General features: G+C 37.8%; 2 protein-coding genes across 5 annotated transcripts; one reads left to right on the top strand and one right to left on the bottom strand.

The window, feature by feature from the left end:
- Window positions 1-1,552: 1,552 nt before the first annotated feature.
- On the top strand, window positions 1,553-3,653 carry LOC114356439 (putative nuclease HARBI1). Of its 4 annotated transcripts, none has more exons than XM_028309616.1 (6): window positions 1,553-1,913; window positions 2,002-2,246; window positions 2,324-2,520; window positions 2,591-2,723; window positions 2,835-2,976; window positions 3,061-3,653. In XM_028309616.1, exons 2-6 carry the CDS (start codon window positions 2,019-2,021, stop codon window positions 3,450-3,452), a joined length of 1,092 nt encoding a protein of 363 aa, XP_028165417.1. In that variant the 5' UTR covers window positions 1,553-1,913; window positions 2,002-2,018; the 3' UTR covers window positions 3,453-3,653. The 4 variants fall into 4 exon arrangements, with proteins under 4 accessions (XP_028165417.1, XP_028165415.1, XP_028165416.1 ...); XM_028309614.1 differs by having other exon boundaries at window positions 1,553-1,921; window positions 2,012-2,246; XM_028309615.1 differs by having other exon boundaries at window positions 1,553-1,921.
- A 1,852-nt stretch (window positions 3,654-5,505) lies between these two features.
- Window positions 5,506-7,487, bottom strand: LOC114356421 (uncharacterized). The gene is made up of 6 exons (XM_028309586.1): window positions 7,403-7,487; window positions 7,041-7,240; window positions 6,788-6,964; window positions 6,645-6,695; window positions 6,085-6,207; window positions 5,506-5,841 (listed from the first exon to the last, which is right to left on the bottom strand). Coding segments are annotated over exons 1-6 (657 nt in total). The 5' UTR covers window positions 7,404-7,487; the 3' UTR covers window positions 5,506-5,736.
- Window positions 7,488-17,630: the final 10,143 nt, after the last annotated feature.

Genomic DNA, 17,630 nt, shown 5'->3' with positions numbered 1-17,630 from the left:
TATGATATGCTGATTATGAAATATGCTGCTTACTTTAAAAATAATGCTGATTTTTAAAATACCAAAATTACTTAGTAAAGTCGATATCATCTTAGCAGGATTTCACGTTTCACCCTAAAGGGCAACTTTCGTATGTTCCCCATAACTCTAACTACGTAGTTAATCGGCCCACTTTAACTTATCGACGAAAATAACCAGGTACGACCACCGAATACTGTCAGTGACCGCAAAACTAGTGTTGTGGTTGTGGGGTAATCGATTGCGTGTCGAAAATTAAATTACCTATCTTAGGGATGTACATTGTACAACCATAGCCGTACCAAATAAGGAATCGAATGTCATAATTATTACGACTCTGTAATATCGAGTAGTATCAAGTACCTAATCGAAATTTTATACCTACCTAATACCTAATTGAAAACAAAAAAAGGTGGTTCATTAAAAACAAAGATTTATTTTTATTAATTCTAGTAATTAATATCACTGTAGTATGAACACGCGATGTTAATAAGCCAGAATATTTGGAAGAGTAATATTTGGAAGAGGCTAAACCCGTTAGTTTAAATAATTAACATAAATAAATTCTCCTTGCCTGCTCTTATTTTGTACCGATTATCCTGATTGAACACTATCGATTTGTCGTTATCAATTTCCGCCAGCACTACCCAAAACAGGGCTACTCCCAAACGTCATTCACGAACTTTCGGGTCTCTCACTGTCGCTCACGCAGGCACTTCGCTTTGCGTGAGAGGGATGGAAGTATTCGAATCTTCGGATAACCTTGTTGGGAGTTGCCCCGGGTCTCTCACCGATCGAGTAGGTAAGTACTCCAACTTTCGGAACCATTAAACTCTGTGATTCGCCCTTCGAAATTACATTATATTTACTTGTAGTAGCACGAGTTGGTGCTGCCATCTACACACGTTCAAAGTAAACTAAAACAAAAAACTGCCTGCGAACCCCGCTCCTGCGCTGGCCTTCATATACACGTTTTGTGTCGCCGCCATCGCACACGTATTTTATTCGTTTATTTGAATCTTTGAATAAAAGTGATAAATATGGGTAAAAGACGTCACCACGACAGTGAAGAAGATCATTTGGCTTATAAAATAAGAAAACTTGAAAGGAAAATGGCCAAAGTGCGCCGTAGACGACGTAAATCATCTTACAGTTCAAGTGAAAATTCCTCATTCTCGGAATTAATACCAAATTCCTGAGTTGGATGACCATTCAGTGTTGCTGGAGGCTTCAAATATTGGAGGTATTAATTTGGATTTATATTTAGTGCTAAAATGCAGTGTTATGATTATTTTCGCGCTCGGTCACGTACGCACGTCGTCCCCGTGACCTTGACCTACTTTCTTGAGCGCATTTCTCCGGTGTTCTATTTTTAAATAGTGCAATGAATATATTCTGTAAGGATATATCTACCCATAGTATACTTCAGTTCTATCTGTAAGGTAGATCGCTGTATAGAGGGAGCACATACTAATAATGAGTCCAATCCGTGAGATTGTACCTTTATTATTTTTTTTGGAATACGTTGGTATATCAGTGGTGCGATTGTCTAAGGCAATCGTATTCATTTGACAGTTCATAACGTACGTTATGATGTGTCAAACGGCTAATTCTAATTGTGTAAGGAGTTCATAAAACGATAACGATTTGATAACGATTTGATCGTAATTTTATACGATGAGTGAATGATGAATATGATTTTGACAGAAAATTCGAATTGTCTAAGTTTCATGAGCCCATTGCTAATGTCAAATGATTGCGGTGACTCGTAACTCATGACAATCGTCTAAATTGGTTTAAATTCTCATGGAAGTGTTGAAGATAACTCTCTCTCTGTGAATTTTATTCTCGTCCTCGTACGAAAATTTTGATAGTTTCTTTGAAAGATAAAGTGTGTTAAGCTGTAAGTGTCTTATGTTAATGGAAATAAAATTTAGTGAATCACAACAGTTCTTTTTCGGCACAATTGATTGATAATCCGAGTGTTTTTTAGACCTACAATGGCGCACGCCTATATGATGGGCATGATAGAACGCGAGCGTCGCATGAGACGCTCTCAGATGAGGAGAAAAGCGCTGCGGAGAGCATCGATGCCCTGGGACATGCCGGATGTCGAGTTCATCAGCAATTACAGGCTGTCGTTGCCATTATTCCAACAGCTTGTTGATGAACTCGCGCCGTTCATGCCCCAAAGGCGTAGATCAACAGGGATCTCTGCAGAGCTTAAAGTAAGTACCTTCTTTTGCAAATGTGAGTACTTAAAGCGAATCCGTCCGTTTTTTAAATGTTACTTTTAATATTATAGATCATGGCTGCCTTAGACTTTTACGCCGGGGGCAGCTACCAGAGGCGGGTTGGGAAAGACTTTAATTTAGGGCTCTGCCAGACTGCTGTCCACAAGTGTGTGGCTGAAGTCACAGAAGCCCTAAATAAACCAGAAATTCTCCAACGGCACATCGCCTTCCCTGGTAACCGTGAGGAGAGAATGGCGGTTATGAGAGGGTAGGTACCCATTTCAAGCTGTTATTATGGCTCAAGAATAGAAAGGGATATAATCCAATTTTTTTTGCAGATTCATGGATGTCTTTGGCTTCCCTGGTGTTGTGGGCTGTATTGATGGCACACACATTGCCATCATACGGCCCCATGATTTTGAGGAGGCTTTCTTCAATAGGAAGCATTACCACTCACTAAATGCTATGATTGTAAGTTTTTATTAGTATCTACCTTAGTTTGCTGTGGCACTTCTGACATTTATTTATTGTAGAAAAATGAGATGGGTTATTTATAGGTTTTTAAATTTTATAATGTTCTAGATATGTGATGCAGAACTTAATGTTCTTCATGTGGATGCCTCTTATGGAGGTGCCAGCCATGACTCGCATGTGTGGAATAGGAGCGCTTTGGAGGCTCACATGCGAAGTCTGGCTGAAGCCGGTGAAGTGTGCTGGCTATTAGGTAATACATCGAATAATATTTCACCTTTTATGTTTTAAGCCTTTATCGTGCAGCATACCTAAGTAACTTATTTTTACCTTAAAGGGGATTCTGGATACGCCCAGCGGGAGTGGCTGATGACACCCATTCTACAAGCAGCTCCGGATTCCCCAGAAGCACATTACACGGATCTGCACTGTAGTACCCGCAATACTGTGGAGCGGTGCATTGGTGTACTGAAGGCTAGGTGGCGCTGTCTTCTAGCGCACCGAACCCTCCACTACGATCCAGTGAAAGCTGGGAAAATTGTCAATGCGTGTATTGTATTGCACAACATGTGCAATCGTGCACGCATTGAAGTTCCCACACTGGACGGGTATGACATAAGAAGGGACGGCAGAAGACAACCAGCGCAGCCAGTCCATGTTGGTGATGGGGTCACTTCACGACGAGGGTTGGTGGAAAGGTTGTGGAGGGACCGGCAGAACCACAGATAAGCTTTGCTTTGCTCTCTAGAGTTTTCTTGCCTTGTCTCCTAAATTAGCACGGCACTAAAGAAATATATTTAAAACTGCCACGCGGTCTTATGCTAGATGGGAGTCTTAAGGCCACCTTCTATCAACAGGAACGCGTGGTAAGTAACTTGCATCTGAATGTATTGTAACTTCCTACTTTTTTATATTATTAAACCGTGGTGACTGAGTTTGTTGCGGCGCTTCTTCTCAGCACTTCCCTAATGTTTGTCTCGAAGCGCTGGTAGGGCAAAAAAGAATGAGACATGTATAGGCTCCTTAAGAGCATTTGACGATTTGTAAGTACTAATTTAATTAGTCTAAACAAATAAAGATAATTTTGATTTTAAGCGCTCGATAACGCCTATAAACGCTGCTTCTTCTCAACACTAATTTACAATAGTCCTAAAGCAGTGGTAGGGTAGTTATGTTGGGACATGTAAAAGTGGCCCCTGGGCCTATTTACAGAAAAAAATGACTTAAATTAATAAAACTGTTTAAATATACACATCTTTTTATTAAAATCCTTTAGTCAGCTATACTTTTTTTAGGGTCAGCCTTCAACTTACAAAAGTAAGTTTTCATTTAAAATATAATAATATAATCACAGCATTCTTAGCCTACTTATTTGGACTTAGTTTTTTTGGAACAATCAACAAGATATATTAAAATAACCATGGCAAAATCCACAGCCTCCCTACTCATTTGTACACTATACTTCTTTTATAGTCAGCCTTCATCTCTTTACAAACTAAGTTTTTATTTAAAATATATAATCACAGCATTCTTAGCCTATTACTATAAAATATATAATCACAGCATTCTTAGCCTACTAATTTAAACTTAGTTTTTTTGGAACAATCAACAAGATATATTAAAATAACCATGGCAAAATCCACAGCCTCCCTACTCATTTGTACACTATACTTCTTTTAAAGTCAGCCTTCATCTCTTTACAAACTAAGTTTTTATTTAAAATATACAGTGTGTCCGAGCTTGTAGTGATCAAACTTTAAGGGCGTAATCTATGGACAATTTTATCGATGAAAATACTTCAATTTTGGGGCTTGACCCATTTCTCGCAAAATTACGAGGATTTAAGTTTTTAATTTTTAGTTTTCACCTCTTCCTTCAAAAACAAGTGAAAACATGGGTATCTTAACACTAATAAGCAAAAATTTTATATCATGCGATAGCCAATAAAATTATCTATTAGTAGAAGTAGAAAACAGATACAAGTTTTATACATTTTAAGGGAGTAAGAATGGATTTAATTAGAAAAAAACGTGACTTTTTTCACTTCTTTTTCAGTTATTTTCCAACACAAGAAAAACCAGGTCATTAAGGTATGTTTTATTTGCATTGTACTATTAGTATTTGAGCTATTCTACAAAACAAATGTAAATTTATTAGTCTACGTCTATTAGTATCGACGTAATTGTTGAACAAAGATACCCCTTCCCAGCGGTTTCCATAGCGCACGCGACATGCGAAAATGCACTGCCTGAAAGAATCACACAACCTATTCCGATTACTATGGAAACCGCTGGGAATGGGTATCTTTGTTCAACAATTACGTCGAAACTAATAGACGTAGACTAATAAATTTACATTCGTTTTGTAGAATAGCTCAAATACTAATAATACAATGCAAATAAAACATACCTTAACGACCTGGTTTTTCTTGTGTTGGAAAATAACTGAAAAAGAAGTGAAAAAAGTCACGTTTTTTTCTAATTAAATCCATTCTTACTCCCTAAAAATGTATGAAACTTGTATCTGTTTTCTACTTCTGCTAATAGATAATTTTATTGGCTATTGCATGATATAATATTTTTGCTTATTAATGTTAAGCTACCCACGCTATCACTTGTTTTTGAAGGAAGAGGTGAAAACTTAAAATTCAAAACTTAAATCCTCGTAATTTTGCGAGAAATGGGTCAAGCCCCAAATTTGAAGTATTTTCATCGATAAAATTGTCCATAGATTACGCCCTTAAAGTTTGATCACTACATGCCCGGACACACTGTATAATCACAGATTTAAAATATATAATCACAGCATTCTTAGCCTACTACTATAAAATATATGATCACAGCATTCTTAGCCTACTAATTTAGACTTAGTTTTTTTGGAACAATCAATAAGATATATTAATATTAAAATAACTATGAAAAAGTCAGTCCGTAATAATAATTATAGAAATATTGCTATGGCCCATTCCCCTCCACACTCCTTCGGTAGAGCGCCAGAACTTGTTCCGCGATCTCTACCAGGCGCTCAAGGGAGTGGGCTCGACTTCTGTCGATACGAAGGCGCTGCTCTTCGTATCGACGAGCCCACTCTGGGGGGTCATCGTACCGTCGCCTGCGGTCTGAAACAATTTTTTTATTTATAGTTCTTCAATGTAGGTTTGACTTTATCTAGCAAGCACCATAAAACCAGACTCAATAGAAAACCTATTGTTTGCCACCCCTTTAGGGGTACAGTGCTTGCAGGGTTAAGGGATACTTAGGTCCTTGTAAGTTTAATGTATTTCTACAAATCTAATTGGAGACAGCAATACTTTTTACGTGGCCTATTTGTAAGTATGTGTAGTATTATTATTAGAACTCACAAGGTCGAGTGTTTCTGATTTGGGAGGTTCGACCCCGCCTCGGTCCAACCGGCACCGAATCTTCCGACCCAGACAACGGTAACACGATGGGACAGGTGCAGGTGCTCTGGAAAGAGACGGGACCTGCAATGACAAACAAAAAAACATGTTAGCTGCTAGCTAGGATGTGGCAACAACACATACCTAATATAACAAACTAGCTGACCCGGCGAACTTTGTTCCGCCTTAATGGCAATAAATAAGCAGACTTTTTTTTTATTTCGAACGGGATAAAAAGTATCCTATGTCCTTCTCCTGGCTCTAAACTACCTCCCTGACAATTTTCAGGTAAATCGGTTCAGCCGTTCTTGAGTTATAAGTGGAGTAACTAACACGACTTTCTTTTATATATATAGATACATACATAATATTCAACATAAATCATACTGTTTATTTACAATAACAAATAATTATTCAACTTAACATTATTTAACTGAAATACAATATAAATGAGATCCATATTACAAATACAAAATGATATTAATAATACTGCAATTATGTATTTTGTTTATCATACTTACATTTGGACGAGTTCCAACGGTAGATGGGACAGGTCCAGAACAAGACGGGATCTGTAATGACAAAGAAAAAAAACATGTTAGCTGCTAGCTAGGATGTGGCAACAACACATACCTATTAAAACAAATGCATGCATTATACTTACATTTAAAGGTATTTGGACCTCGGGATTCCCAGCATAAGAAACCTCTCCTAGTAACTGGAGTATTCTGCTCTCAGTTACTGTGAGAGGTTTCTTGGCTGGTCCTCCTCCAGTCCCTCGGGCGTGTTGTCGAACCTCGGTGTCCCGCTTCCGAGCCCGGTATTTTAACTCGTGCCAATACTGAAAAATTGGGATAAATCTTAGTCATTATTGTGTAATAAGTTATTTGTCAATATCAGTAAAAAATAAGTCTTACCGTTTTCCAGGCTGCGGCTTCTTTGGATGTCCCATCCCCTATACTATTCAAAGTACGGGCCGTGTTGCGCCAGAATTCGTCCACCCGTTGACTGGCCAGGGCACCCCCCACCATGCGCCCACGCGCAATTTCAGTGTTGGCCTCTAATAGGCTAAGTAGGGTCTCCACTTGGGCATGGGATATTAATCTTCCCCTTGGCACTGAAAATGAAATTTATTTTTTGATAATATGAATACCATTACCATTTATACAGGAATAATACGACTGTTATAATGAAGCTTGGGTTGTTTTTATTTAATTTACACTTTGTGTTGTTTGTTTTTGATAGAATGCCTTAAAGTAGTGTAATCATTTATACTTACTGGTGTTTTTGAACAACGACTCACTTCTAAACTTTAGAAGTGAAAAAAACTTTAGAATCTAAAGCACAGATAACTATATAACTATAATCCGGGCCTTTTCAAGGCCAGAGTGAATAGGCACTTACAGGGCAGATATGTACCATCCTAGACCGCATCCCACTTAACATCAGGTGCGATTGTGGTCAAATACCTGCCTTNAAAAAAAAAAAAAAAGTCATAAAGTTAATATTCATATTAACTTTATGCTATTAGTCGGAGATCTAAAGTTTCAAAAGTTTTTTCAGTTTTTTTAGACACTTGACGTCTTAATCTAAGCTTGACAGTTAACACTTGTCATTCACAGAACATAGATAAAAATACCACTTCTCAAAACACTTTTTATTTTATCATTTATTAAATATGATATTAAGTTCGCTTTATGTTAAAATTTTGCCATTAAAGTATAAATCAATAAAAATAAATAAACATTTTACGTCGTTTTACGTAGTCCATTAACGCCACCTATTGTAGAGTAGTAGTCAACTTAGCCTGCCATCTGGGAACGGGTAGTGGAAACTCGAATTTCATTCGTTTTATGCGTTTGGTTATTGATTTGCAGAGGTAAATTTTTAGTTCAAATTCAATGTTTTTATGAATAAAAATATGTTATTATGGTGTAATCATAAAATTTTATTAAAAAAGCTGCATTTAAACATGAATTTGATTTATTATTTGTTAAAAAAAAATGAGTTTTAGCGTATGTTTTTCAATAATAAAACGCAAATCCATGAAACGATTTTATACGACCGGTCACTTTTCGGTCTTCATGAAATGGACAAAATTACACAATTCGAATTTAGATATACGATCGATGATCAATTGTATTCATTGTCCATCCATGAACAACTTTACACAATCGCACCTCAGATTGGTCTGTATGGTTAATCGNGAGGGAGCACATACTAATAATGAGTCCAATCCGTGAGATTGTACCTTTATTAATTTTTTGGAATACGTTGGTATATCAGATTGGTCTGTATGGTCAATCGTTTACCTTTTACCTGCCAATATTGAGGGGGTTTTTGAACGCAGTTACAACTACCCACTTCCTACATCTTCATTTCCTTTGCAACAAACCTGTTGTTTATTCGGAAGCCCTGCCTGAAATTATTTTTACGAACGAGTCAAGGAAGCCTGAAGTAATTGAGTTACATCCAGAGGCAAGTACATCGGTAGAATTCGCTCCAGAGGTACTATGCTTATTAGGCGATGCGCCTGAACAAGAAGATGTATTTGGCCCCATGTTATTGACATTCACAAGGATATCGCTAGCCGCTGAACTGAGATCCTGATGAATGGACTTAAAGATGAGTCCAAAAAGGAAATCTTGAAAGTACATAAAACACCTGATAACTTGAAACAAGTTCGCGCTCCAAAGTTTAATTCTGAAATTAAGGCATTATCAAGTGGGATTGCATTATATCCGAGAAGCAAGATGTATTGTCTTGCACTAACTCATATCGCCAATATTATATTGACATCTGTTCTGACGGATCTGAAATCTTCTAGCTGCAGTAATGACTTATTACAGTCCCTTGGTAACACTTACTTTGTAATATTATACACTATTTGAAAACAATGACACGCAAAAGATTCTTGTTGGTTGCCTTAACAAAGATGTAAAAGACAACATCAAAGAGGCCAAGCATGATCATTTGTTTGGTGATGGCCTGCAAGATGCGTTCATCAAGGCTATATTTTCTAAAGCAGGTGCAGAATTACGACCTGTCACTTCAAGGCCAAAACCGGCTTCAAAATCTAATCAGCGACAGGGCGAAACAGCTGCGTGATCTTTAAACTGGAGGGGCCCGCCACCGCCACCACCTCCCCCTCGCCGCGCAGCAGCGAGGCAGAGCTCGTCGGCTGGTGGGCGCAGGCAGCAGCAGACAACACGTCGGCCGAGCGACAAGCGGAATGCTCGCTCCGACAACAAGACTTCGTGTCGCGCCGAAACCTTCACAGGCTGGTAGATTGAAATTCTTTTATAATAATTGGTCGCAGATTACTATGATCCTGTTGTTTTATCGTGGGTTTTTTCTGGCTTGCGTTTACCAATCTCAAAATGAGATTACACAGGTAAACAATATACCGAAGAACGACGAACATCGGCTAAATGCTCGTAATATTATTATGTCATCTGAAATTAATAATTTAATTAAAATAGGTGCCATTAACAAATGGACACCATGCTTGGGTCAGTTTCTGTCAAGTATTTTTTCTTATCCCAAAAAGTAATGACCAAAATAGATTCATACTGAGTCTTAAAAATTTGAATACATAACATGCTCCACTTTTTAAACTGGAGGAGTATGGGATTGAAATGAAGCTCATCAATATGAACATGTGTGTTCTATCGACCTCAAAGACGCGTACTTTTCCATTTACATCCACGAAGCTTGCCGAAAGTACCTACGTTTTCAATGGTTAGGAAAATTTTCAAGTAATTCCATTTAATTTTGGTCTTAACATCTCGCTATAAATCTTGCAACTTAAAATTGACCCACTTCCCGGTTTCCAATCGAGCTGAAATTTTGCATGCACGTATAAGTTTGATGATAATGCAATATTATGATGTCATGGAGCTGATCTGATGATTTTTACGAAATTGATGCGTCCTGTCACGCAGTACCTACGTAGTATCGATGCTTACTATCTGTTATTTAACTAGATAACCTTCTTTTACTGTATAATTATTATTCTTACTTAATACCACAAAATGCCTGTTGGAACGGCTATGTTTTACTATTAATAATGAAAAAAAAAAAGCGTTAGACCGCCCAGTCGAATTGCAACATTCCTGGGTTTTCAATTTAATTCTATTAATCAAACTATCAATATACCGGTTTATAAACGAAAGAAGATAAAAGCAGAACTTAACCATTTTCAAGGCTTGAAAAGATGTAGACTTCGTTCTTTTGCACATCGCTTAGTTTTACTAGTATCTGTGTATCCAGCAGTTCAGTACGGTTGGCTGTACAACAAAAGTTTCGAAAGAACAAAGTTCCTTTGCTTACGGAAGAATGAAGACTACGATCAAGTTGTTTACTTACCTGATTCTTTAACTGAAGACTTCAAATGGTGGTTACGTAATATAGACACAATATGTACTAGTCCTATTCGGGTTAGTGATTACAAAATAGTAATTTTCTCGGATGCCACTCGTACCGGTTGGGGGGCTCCTTGTTCTGATCAAAGAGCTAGTGGTCAATGGACTCTCGATGAATTTGAATCATCATATTAACTACCTAGACTAGAACTCACTGCTGCTTTCTTCGCTTTAAAAATATTCGCAAAACGTCTCAAAAATTGCGAAGTTTTGTTGCGTGTTGATAACTCCACAACCATAGTCTATATAAATAGGATGGAAGGTATTCAATACCCTCATCTGAACAACATTAGCAGAAAAATTTGGCAGTGGTGGGAAGAAAGGGGCTTGTTTGTGTTTGCGTCTTAGATAAGTTCTCGTGACAATTATATTGCAAACTACGAATCACGCCGAATTCAAGCTGATGTTAAATGGGAAATTGCGGATTCCGCGTATAAACTCATTTGTAGGACTTTTGCGGATATGGACCTGTTTGCCAGTTGCCTTAATAATAAATGTCAGAGGTTTGTCTCATGGCATCGGGACCCAGAGGTTTACCTATTCTGTATATCTATCCTGGTCCGGGTTTTATTTCTACGCATACGCAAGGTTTAGCAAAAGATTATTCTCGATAAAGCGAAGGGAATTGTGGTGGTTCCACTTTGGCCCACCCAACCTTGGTATCCCCTATTTAAGAGCATGATGGTGTACGAGCCCATAGAATTGTCTCCAAACTTACACATATTATCATCTCCTTATAGTGTGGAACACAACTTACATTGGAGCCTTAACCTGGTTGCCGGCCTTTTTATCAGGGAGGCCATGTTAAGACAGGGAAACTATTGACGTGATGCTGGCATCTCTTACAAACAATACCTTAAAACAGTATAATACTTACTTTATACAATGGTTCTATTATTGCCAAGATACGAGGGCTGCACTAAAAGTATCGGGAATGGAATATTTCCACTGTTCCAGTCATATTAAAATATATTTAATTGCAAACTCCAGGGTTTTAAAAATCGTATACCATTTATTTATTTAAAAAAAGATTCTCGGTCGTATCACAAGGTCTTGTCAAACTTGTTTAGTCGTTGAGAAAATGGAATTGACTCGAAAGAATTCAAGAGTGATGATTTATTATGACTTTTGAAGTGGTTTAACACAAAAACAGTGTGTTGACCGGATGATTTCTGCATTTGGTAATGAAGCCCCATCCAAAACCACAATTTATCGCTGGTTTCCTGAATTTCAACGTGGACGTGTCAAGCTCAGTGATGATCCCCGTCAAGGTCGTCCAAAAACTGCAGTCACCTAAGAAAACGTTGATGCTGTGCGTAAGCTGATTGAAGAAGATCGACATGTGATATACCGCGAAATTCAGGCAATTTATCAGGGAGGCCATGTTAAGACAAGGAAACTATTGACGTGATGCTGGCATCTCTTACAAACAACACCTTAAAACAGTATAATACTTACTTTATACAATGGTTCTATTATTGCCAAGATAAACATATCAATGCATTTTCTGCATCTGTTAATTTATTTTTGGAATTTTTTGTTGTTTTATTCGATAAAGGTGGCAAATACGGAACATCCGCATCCAGCTCCAGTATTGGACCATTTAGGCAGTTTATATCCAAATTAAAATTTGTCTTTTGAATGTTTAACTAAAAATATGCACATTACTAGCTCTAATAACTGCTCACCGTGTCCAAACGCTATCGTTGAGTAGGCTTTGTAATATTAGAAAATTTTACTCTATTGTGATAATTATCTTAAATCAAATCAAAACCTCTGGAATTAATAGGATTCAACCAACACTCTCCATTACTTATTATAATTAAAGTCCTTCATGTCCAGCTAGAGTTTTAGATAGTTATTTGTCTGTGACAGCTGATAAAAGACCGTTGAGTTTCAAATTTTTATTTATTAGTTAAAAAAAAATAATAATAATAAAAAACCTTATAAAATAAATAAAATAAATAAAAGCATAAGTTCCCAATCTTTAAGCCGCTGTATTAAGGTTAATCTGGGAGAGAGCGGAGTTGATATAAAACAGTTCAGTGCTCATATAGCACAGGACATGCGTCGACTTTAGCTGCAAAAAGACTTGGTGTAAGTTAGATCTAAGAAAACTGCAGGCTGGACATTTAGTTCCAGTGCATTCGCTAGAGTTTATAATAGAGAAAANTTAAGACAGGGAAACTATTGACGTGATGCTGGCATCTCTTACAAACAATACCTTAAAACAGTATAATACTCACTTTATACAATGGTTCTATTATTGCCAAGATAAACATATCAATGCATTTTCTGCATCTGTTAATTTATTTTTGCAATTTTTTGTTGTTTTATTCGATAAAGGTGGCAAATATGGAACAACCGCATCCAGCTCCAGTATTGGACCATTTAGGCAGTTTATATCCAAATTTAAATTTGTCTTTTGAATGTTTAACTATAGACATGCACATTACTAGCTCTAATAACTGCTCACCGTGTCCAAACGCTATCGTTGAGTAGGCTTTGTAATATTAGAAAATTTCACTCTATTAAAAGACAATGCCGGAAATTGGCGTCTTTTTTTTTTCGCGCGGCCATCGACCAAACTTTGTTTTTTGATTACAAAATAGTTTAATAAACCAAACTTACTATGACATGTATACCCCTAAACTCAGTCTGAACCGAGTTACGAGCATTAGAAGTTTGATGATTTTTTGGATGCTATTTTGTGCACTTTAAACATCTACAAGTAAATATAATGTAATTTCGAAGGGCGAATCACAGAGTTTAATAGAAAATCAAACGAACTTACCTAAGTGACGTTCGATGATTATTAAACGATGTGATTCGCCCGAAGAAATTACATCCCTCCCTATCCCTGACACAATCGTGTCTTGCCCAGGAAGCACAAAATAGGTGTGGATGGGCCGACAGGTCTCAACGTGTATGAGGCCAGCGCAGGAGCGGGGTTCGCAGGCAGTTTTTGGTTTTAGTTTACTTTGAACGTGTGTAGATGGCAGCACCAACTCGTGCTACTACAAGTAAATATAATGTAATTTCTTCGGGCGAATCACATCGTTTAATAATCATCGAACGTCACTTAGGTAAGTTCGTTTGATTTTCTATAATATCGGTTGTGCTGTACAATGGGCACGAAATGTAGTGGTTGTGAGGCGGGGATATACGATATCTCATATATGGAGTGTTCGCAAGAGAACTGTAAGAGGTTTTATCATGTGAAGTGCCTGGCAATGACGAGAGAAACGTTCGACGCTTTTACCCAAGAATTCAAGGATAAATGGGTATGCCCTGAATGCATGCGTGATATCCCAAAGCGAGGTAATTCCGATACTCCGGTTCGTGGTCATGCTATAATGAATAAAACATTTACGCCAAGCAGTTACGTCAATACGGAGCGCGGGCGGGCCAAAATGCATGAAATATAGATGGTTGAAAATGAACGCAGTGTCTTGGAGGAAATCAGGGAGTATCATATCGAGATAAAAGCAAAAATGGATGAGCAACGCAAGGAATACAAAGAGCTTCAAAATAGATTTATTCGCACTGAATCAGAATTACAACAAGTACAAGACATTTTGAAGGTAGTTCAAGAAAAAGCAAATAAGGTAGATGTGTTAGAAGGTATGATTAAAATGCTGATAGAAAAAAACGAACGTATGGAATCCCGTTTCTTGGAAAGTCAAACGAAAATACATGCTGAGGCACCTGCAACATCATCATCATTGAAATTGTCAAAAACTTTCGCAAGTACTGTGAAGCAAACTCAGAAACAGTCGGTATCACCAAAAAACATGTCGGTGCTAGCAAAACAATGTGTGGCCACGAAACCAACGAAACCAACAGCATTACCGAGTAGTCTGGCGGAACAAGCGAAAACGGCAGAGGATAAGTCTCAAGCAAATGAAGAAGTAGAAGGCAACCAGGAATGGACAGTAGTTAATAGGAAAAAGAGTAGATATTCCAATACCGAGGTTAAAAAGGGAGGTAACACCAGTGGTTTAGAAATCCAAGGTACAGAAAAGAAAAAGTATTTACATGTTTGGCGATTAAAGATGGATACCACAGTAGAATGTTTAGAGTCACAGTCATCAGTTTTTAACCCATGTTAAAAACATATGCGGCCAAGAAATAGCAGTGAAAGTGGAGAAAATAAAACATAAGTCAGAAAGGGATTATGCTTCCTTTATAATAGGAATTCCAGAAAGTAAATACGATTTATTATGTAAGTCTGAAAATTGGGCCATAAATATAGAATATTGCGAGTGGGTGTGGTTTCGTAAGCCCACAAACAAGTAAAAAAACAGACAACTGTATTGAATTATTTTATCAAAATGTACGGGGCCTTCGAACGAAATTGGAGGATTTTTATGATGGGGTGTCTACTTCGGAAGCGAACTTGTTTGCTATAACAGAAACAGGTTGCAACGACTCAATCCATGATGCTGAATTAATACCCCATGGATACACAATAATTCGTTGTGATCGGGCGGATGGTCGGAAACAAGGCGGCGCGTTTTTAGTGGCCACACCGCGGTACGAGTTAAGGCGAGTGGCGATCCCGGGTGACGTAATACTAGACAATCATACGTTTGAACTCGTTAGTGCGTCTGTTTACCTTAACCAGAGATTTTTATTTTTATGCTGTGTTATTTACATTCCACCTAACAGTAATGAAACTAAAAATATATGGTCACAACGGAGGATGTAAAAAAAATGATTTTATTTAATAAATTTAATTATTACAGAGTTACAATATTACAATAGTGAGACTCGACCGATGCTAGGTACAAGAATGAATGTAAAATATATTAATTAAAATAACACAATGCAGTGATTGACGTCAATGGAGGCACGAGGCGCGATGTCAGCGTTTTCGGTTACTGGCTGTTGCAATCCGTGAATGGGGGCAATGCTGCTTGTGCGATATCCATACATTAGGGCTCCGTAACACCTCCACCCGTAGAACAGCGATTATTGAAGACTGCTGTCGTAAATTGAGCTGGAAGCTGTTTCATCTCGGTCCTTGATCTGCTAGGAGTGGCATAGGTGCCTTGCAGTTCATGGGACATCTCTTGAGAGTCTTGAGATTTGATCTTCATCCGCTTCAGGTAGAATCGGCGATACGTTACTACAGCAACCAGTGCGCATGCACTTAATAGGACTAAGTACATTGGAATCGTGGTGTGATAGATGCTGTAATCTTGCTCTCGTAACATTGATATTGGTGATTGTAGCGAGATCTTGGCGTTTGCGGCATGCAAGTGGTCCAGATTGATGGAGTTCAGCTTGATAGTAGGTAGTGACGATGTTTGAGGTTGATTTTCTCTCGGCAGGTCCATGATCTTCACAGCTTGGCCTCGTAAACGATCTTTAGCGTTGTACATCCGAAACTGCTCTGTCTCTACGTAGCAATTATGTGGGACTATGATGAGATAACTACCTTCTAGTGTTTGGTGGAGATCTTGGCTGCATGAAAGATGTACTCTCGTGGGATGTGGGAAGTTGACTGTGTAATGTTTCTCGTCGAGCTCCTCGAAGGCTGGGTTCTCCAATGATACTGTGACTGGTTTGCAGCTAGGCGTTCTTACTTGCGTGGTGATAAGTTGATGTATGCAGTCTGGTACTATCTTGCTCTGCAGATTCCGCATCTCCTTACACAGATACCCTTTACTTGTCTTCGGGCATTCAGCCTCTATGTATTTGAAATCTTTCAGATGGATGGCAAGGAGAGGAGATGATGAGGTAAGGATCTCATGGTTTTTATTAGGTATAATAGATAGTCTATATAAATCGTATACTTGAGATAAAATGATAGGAAACTTAAATACTATTATAATACTATTTCCTGAGTAGTAAGATCCTAATTTGATTATATCGTAGTACTCTCTGATATCTAAATTAATTATGCTTTCCTTGTCGTACAAATTATGTAATTTATTTATCATATCTCTAATTGCTGTTAAACTCAAGATTGAATGATGAATAGTAGATGTTCTAATAAAGGCTAAAATGTTGTGCAATTTATTTATCTCTACAGTTACTGAATCTACATTATCACTTAAGATGAGTAATACTTGTGCTAAATGGGCGTATTTAACTAGGTCGTTATCATTGGTAGCTATGCTTAGTTTGATTTTTTCTAGTATGTTTTGCATTATAATTTGGTTATTTGCAATATTCTCGATAATTTGAGTGTATTGAGACGACCATTCTTTAGTTAAACTAACCTGACTATTCAATTCCGTTATTATCTCGTTTTCTTTATGTTGCAGAGATTTTATAACTTTATCATAGTGAAGTGCGTCGGTATAATCAAGGTTACCAGTGATACTTTTTACTACTGAACCGAGACCATCTATGAGGCCTCTTTTCGAGCGAGTCGTCTCAAAGGTTTGTAGCTGCTCAGTTAACATTGTAAGTTTAGTTTTAAGATAGTTAAGATGAGGTTCAAACAAAGCAGACGTCTTATTATTAAGTTCAGGGCTAATAGTACTAAGTTGCATAGAAATAGAGTCGATTTTAGTTTGTAAGTCTTTAAGATTAATAGTTTGTAAAAACGTATGGTAACTAGAGATAATATTAGTAGGGCCTAATCGGAACGGTAAGATGCCGGGTCCATCGTCAAGGCTTTCAAGTTTTATCTCCTGTGTTAGGGCCTGATGCAGGAGAAGATGAAGTACTAGGAGAGTCCTGTAACAATTGGGCACTTTTAGGTACTCTTTTGAGGCGGGACTTAGCGACTGGACCGCGCTTCCTACGGGTATAAATATGAATTGGGAGGTCGGCCATAACTATGTCCTTGGTATAACGTGGGGCAAGTTTCTGACGGGATGCAAAAGGATTTTTAATAAAGACAGGCTGTTCGGGACTGTAATCGACTTCAGGCTCTCTATTCCTGTTTCTATTGTCAGTTATTTCCTTACGAAGGCTAGTGCAAGATTCTTGAATCATTCTATAGGCTTCACTCATCTTAGCTCTATGATCAATTACGTATTGTTGCAATAAGTGTGATGAGAGATCTATATCAAATGGATCTCGTGGGTCGAAATGACCTGTTATAATGTCTATTGGTTTACACTT

This window comes from Ostrinia furnacalis, unplaced genomic scaffold (genome assembly GCF_004193835.3).
Source record: "Ostrinia furnacalis isolate ACB-3 unplaced genomic scaffold, ASM419383v2 OfSCF2804, whole genome shotgun sequence".
NCBI classification, from domain to species: domain Eukaryota; kingdom Metazoa; phylum Arthropoda; class Insecta; order Lepidoptera; family Crambidae; genus Ostrinia; species Ostrinia furnacalis.
This window is presented reverse-complemented; position numbering and strand designations above follow the sequence as displayed.

Bases quoted from the DNA above. Each gene is read 5' to 3' on its own strand.
- LOC114356439 (XM_028309616.1), top strand. From the start codon at position 2,019: ATGGCGCACGCCTATATGATGGGCATGATAGAACGCGAGCGTCGCATG. The intron at 2,521-2,590 runs GTAGGTACCCAT...TTTTTTTTGCAG, and splicing joins AGAATGGCGGTTATGAGAGG to ATTCATGGATGTCTTTGGCT. The intron at 2,724-2,834 runs GTAAGTTTTTAT...ATAATGTTCTAG, and splicing joins ACTCACTAAATGCTATGATT to ATATGTGATGCAGAACTTAA.
- LOC114356421 (XM_028309586.1), bottom strand. The intron at 6,965-7,040 runs GTAAGACTTATT...CCAATTTTTCAG, and splicing joins AAGCCGCAGCCTGGAAAACG to TATTGGCACGAGTTAAAATA. The intron at 6,696-6,787 runs GTAAGTATAATG...TTGTCATTACAG, and splicing joins AGGTCCAAATACCTTTAAAT to ATCCCGTCTTGTTCTGGACC.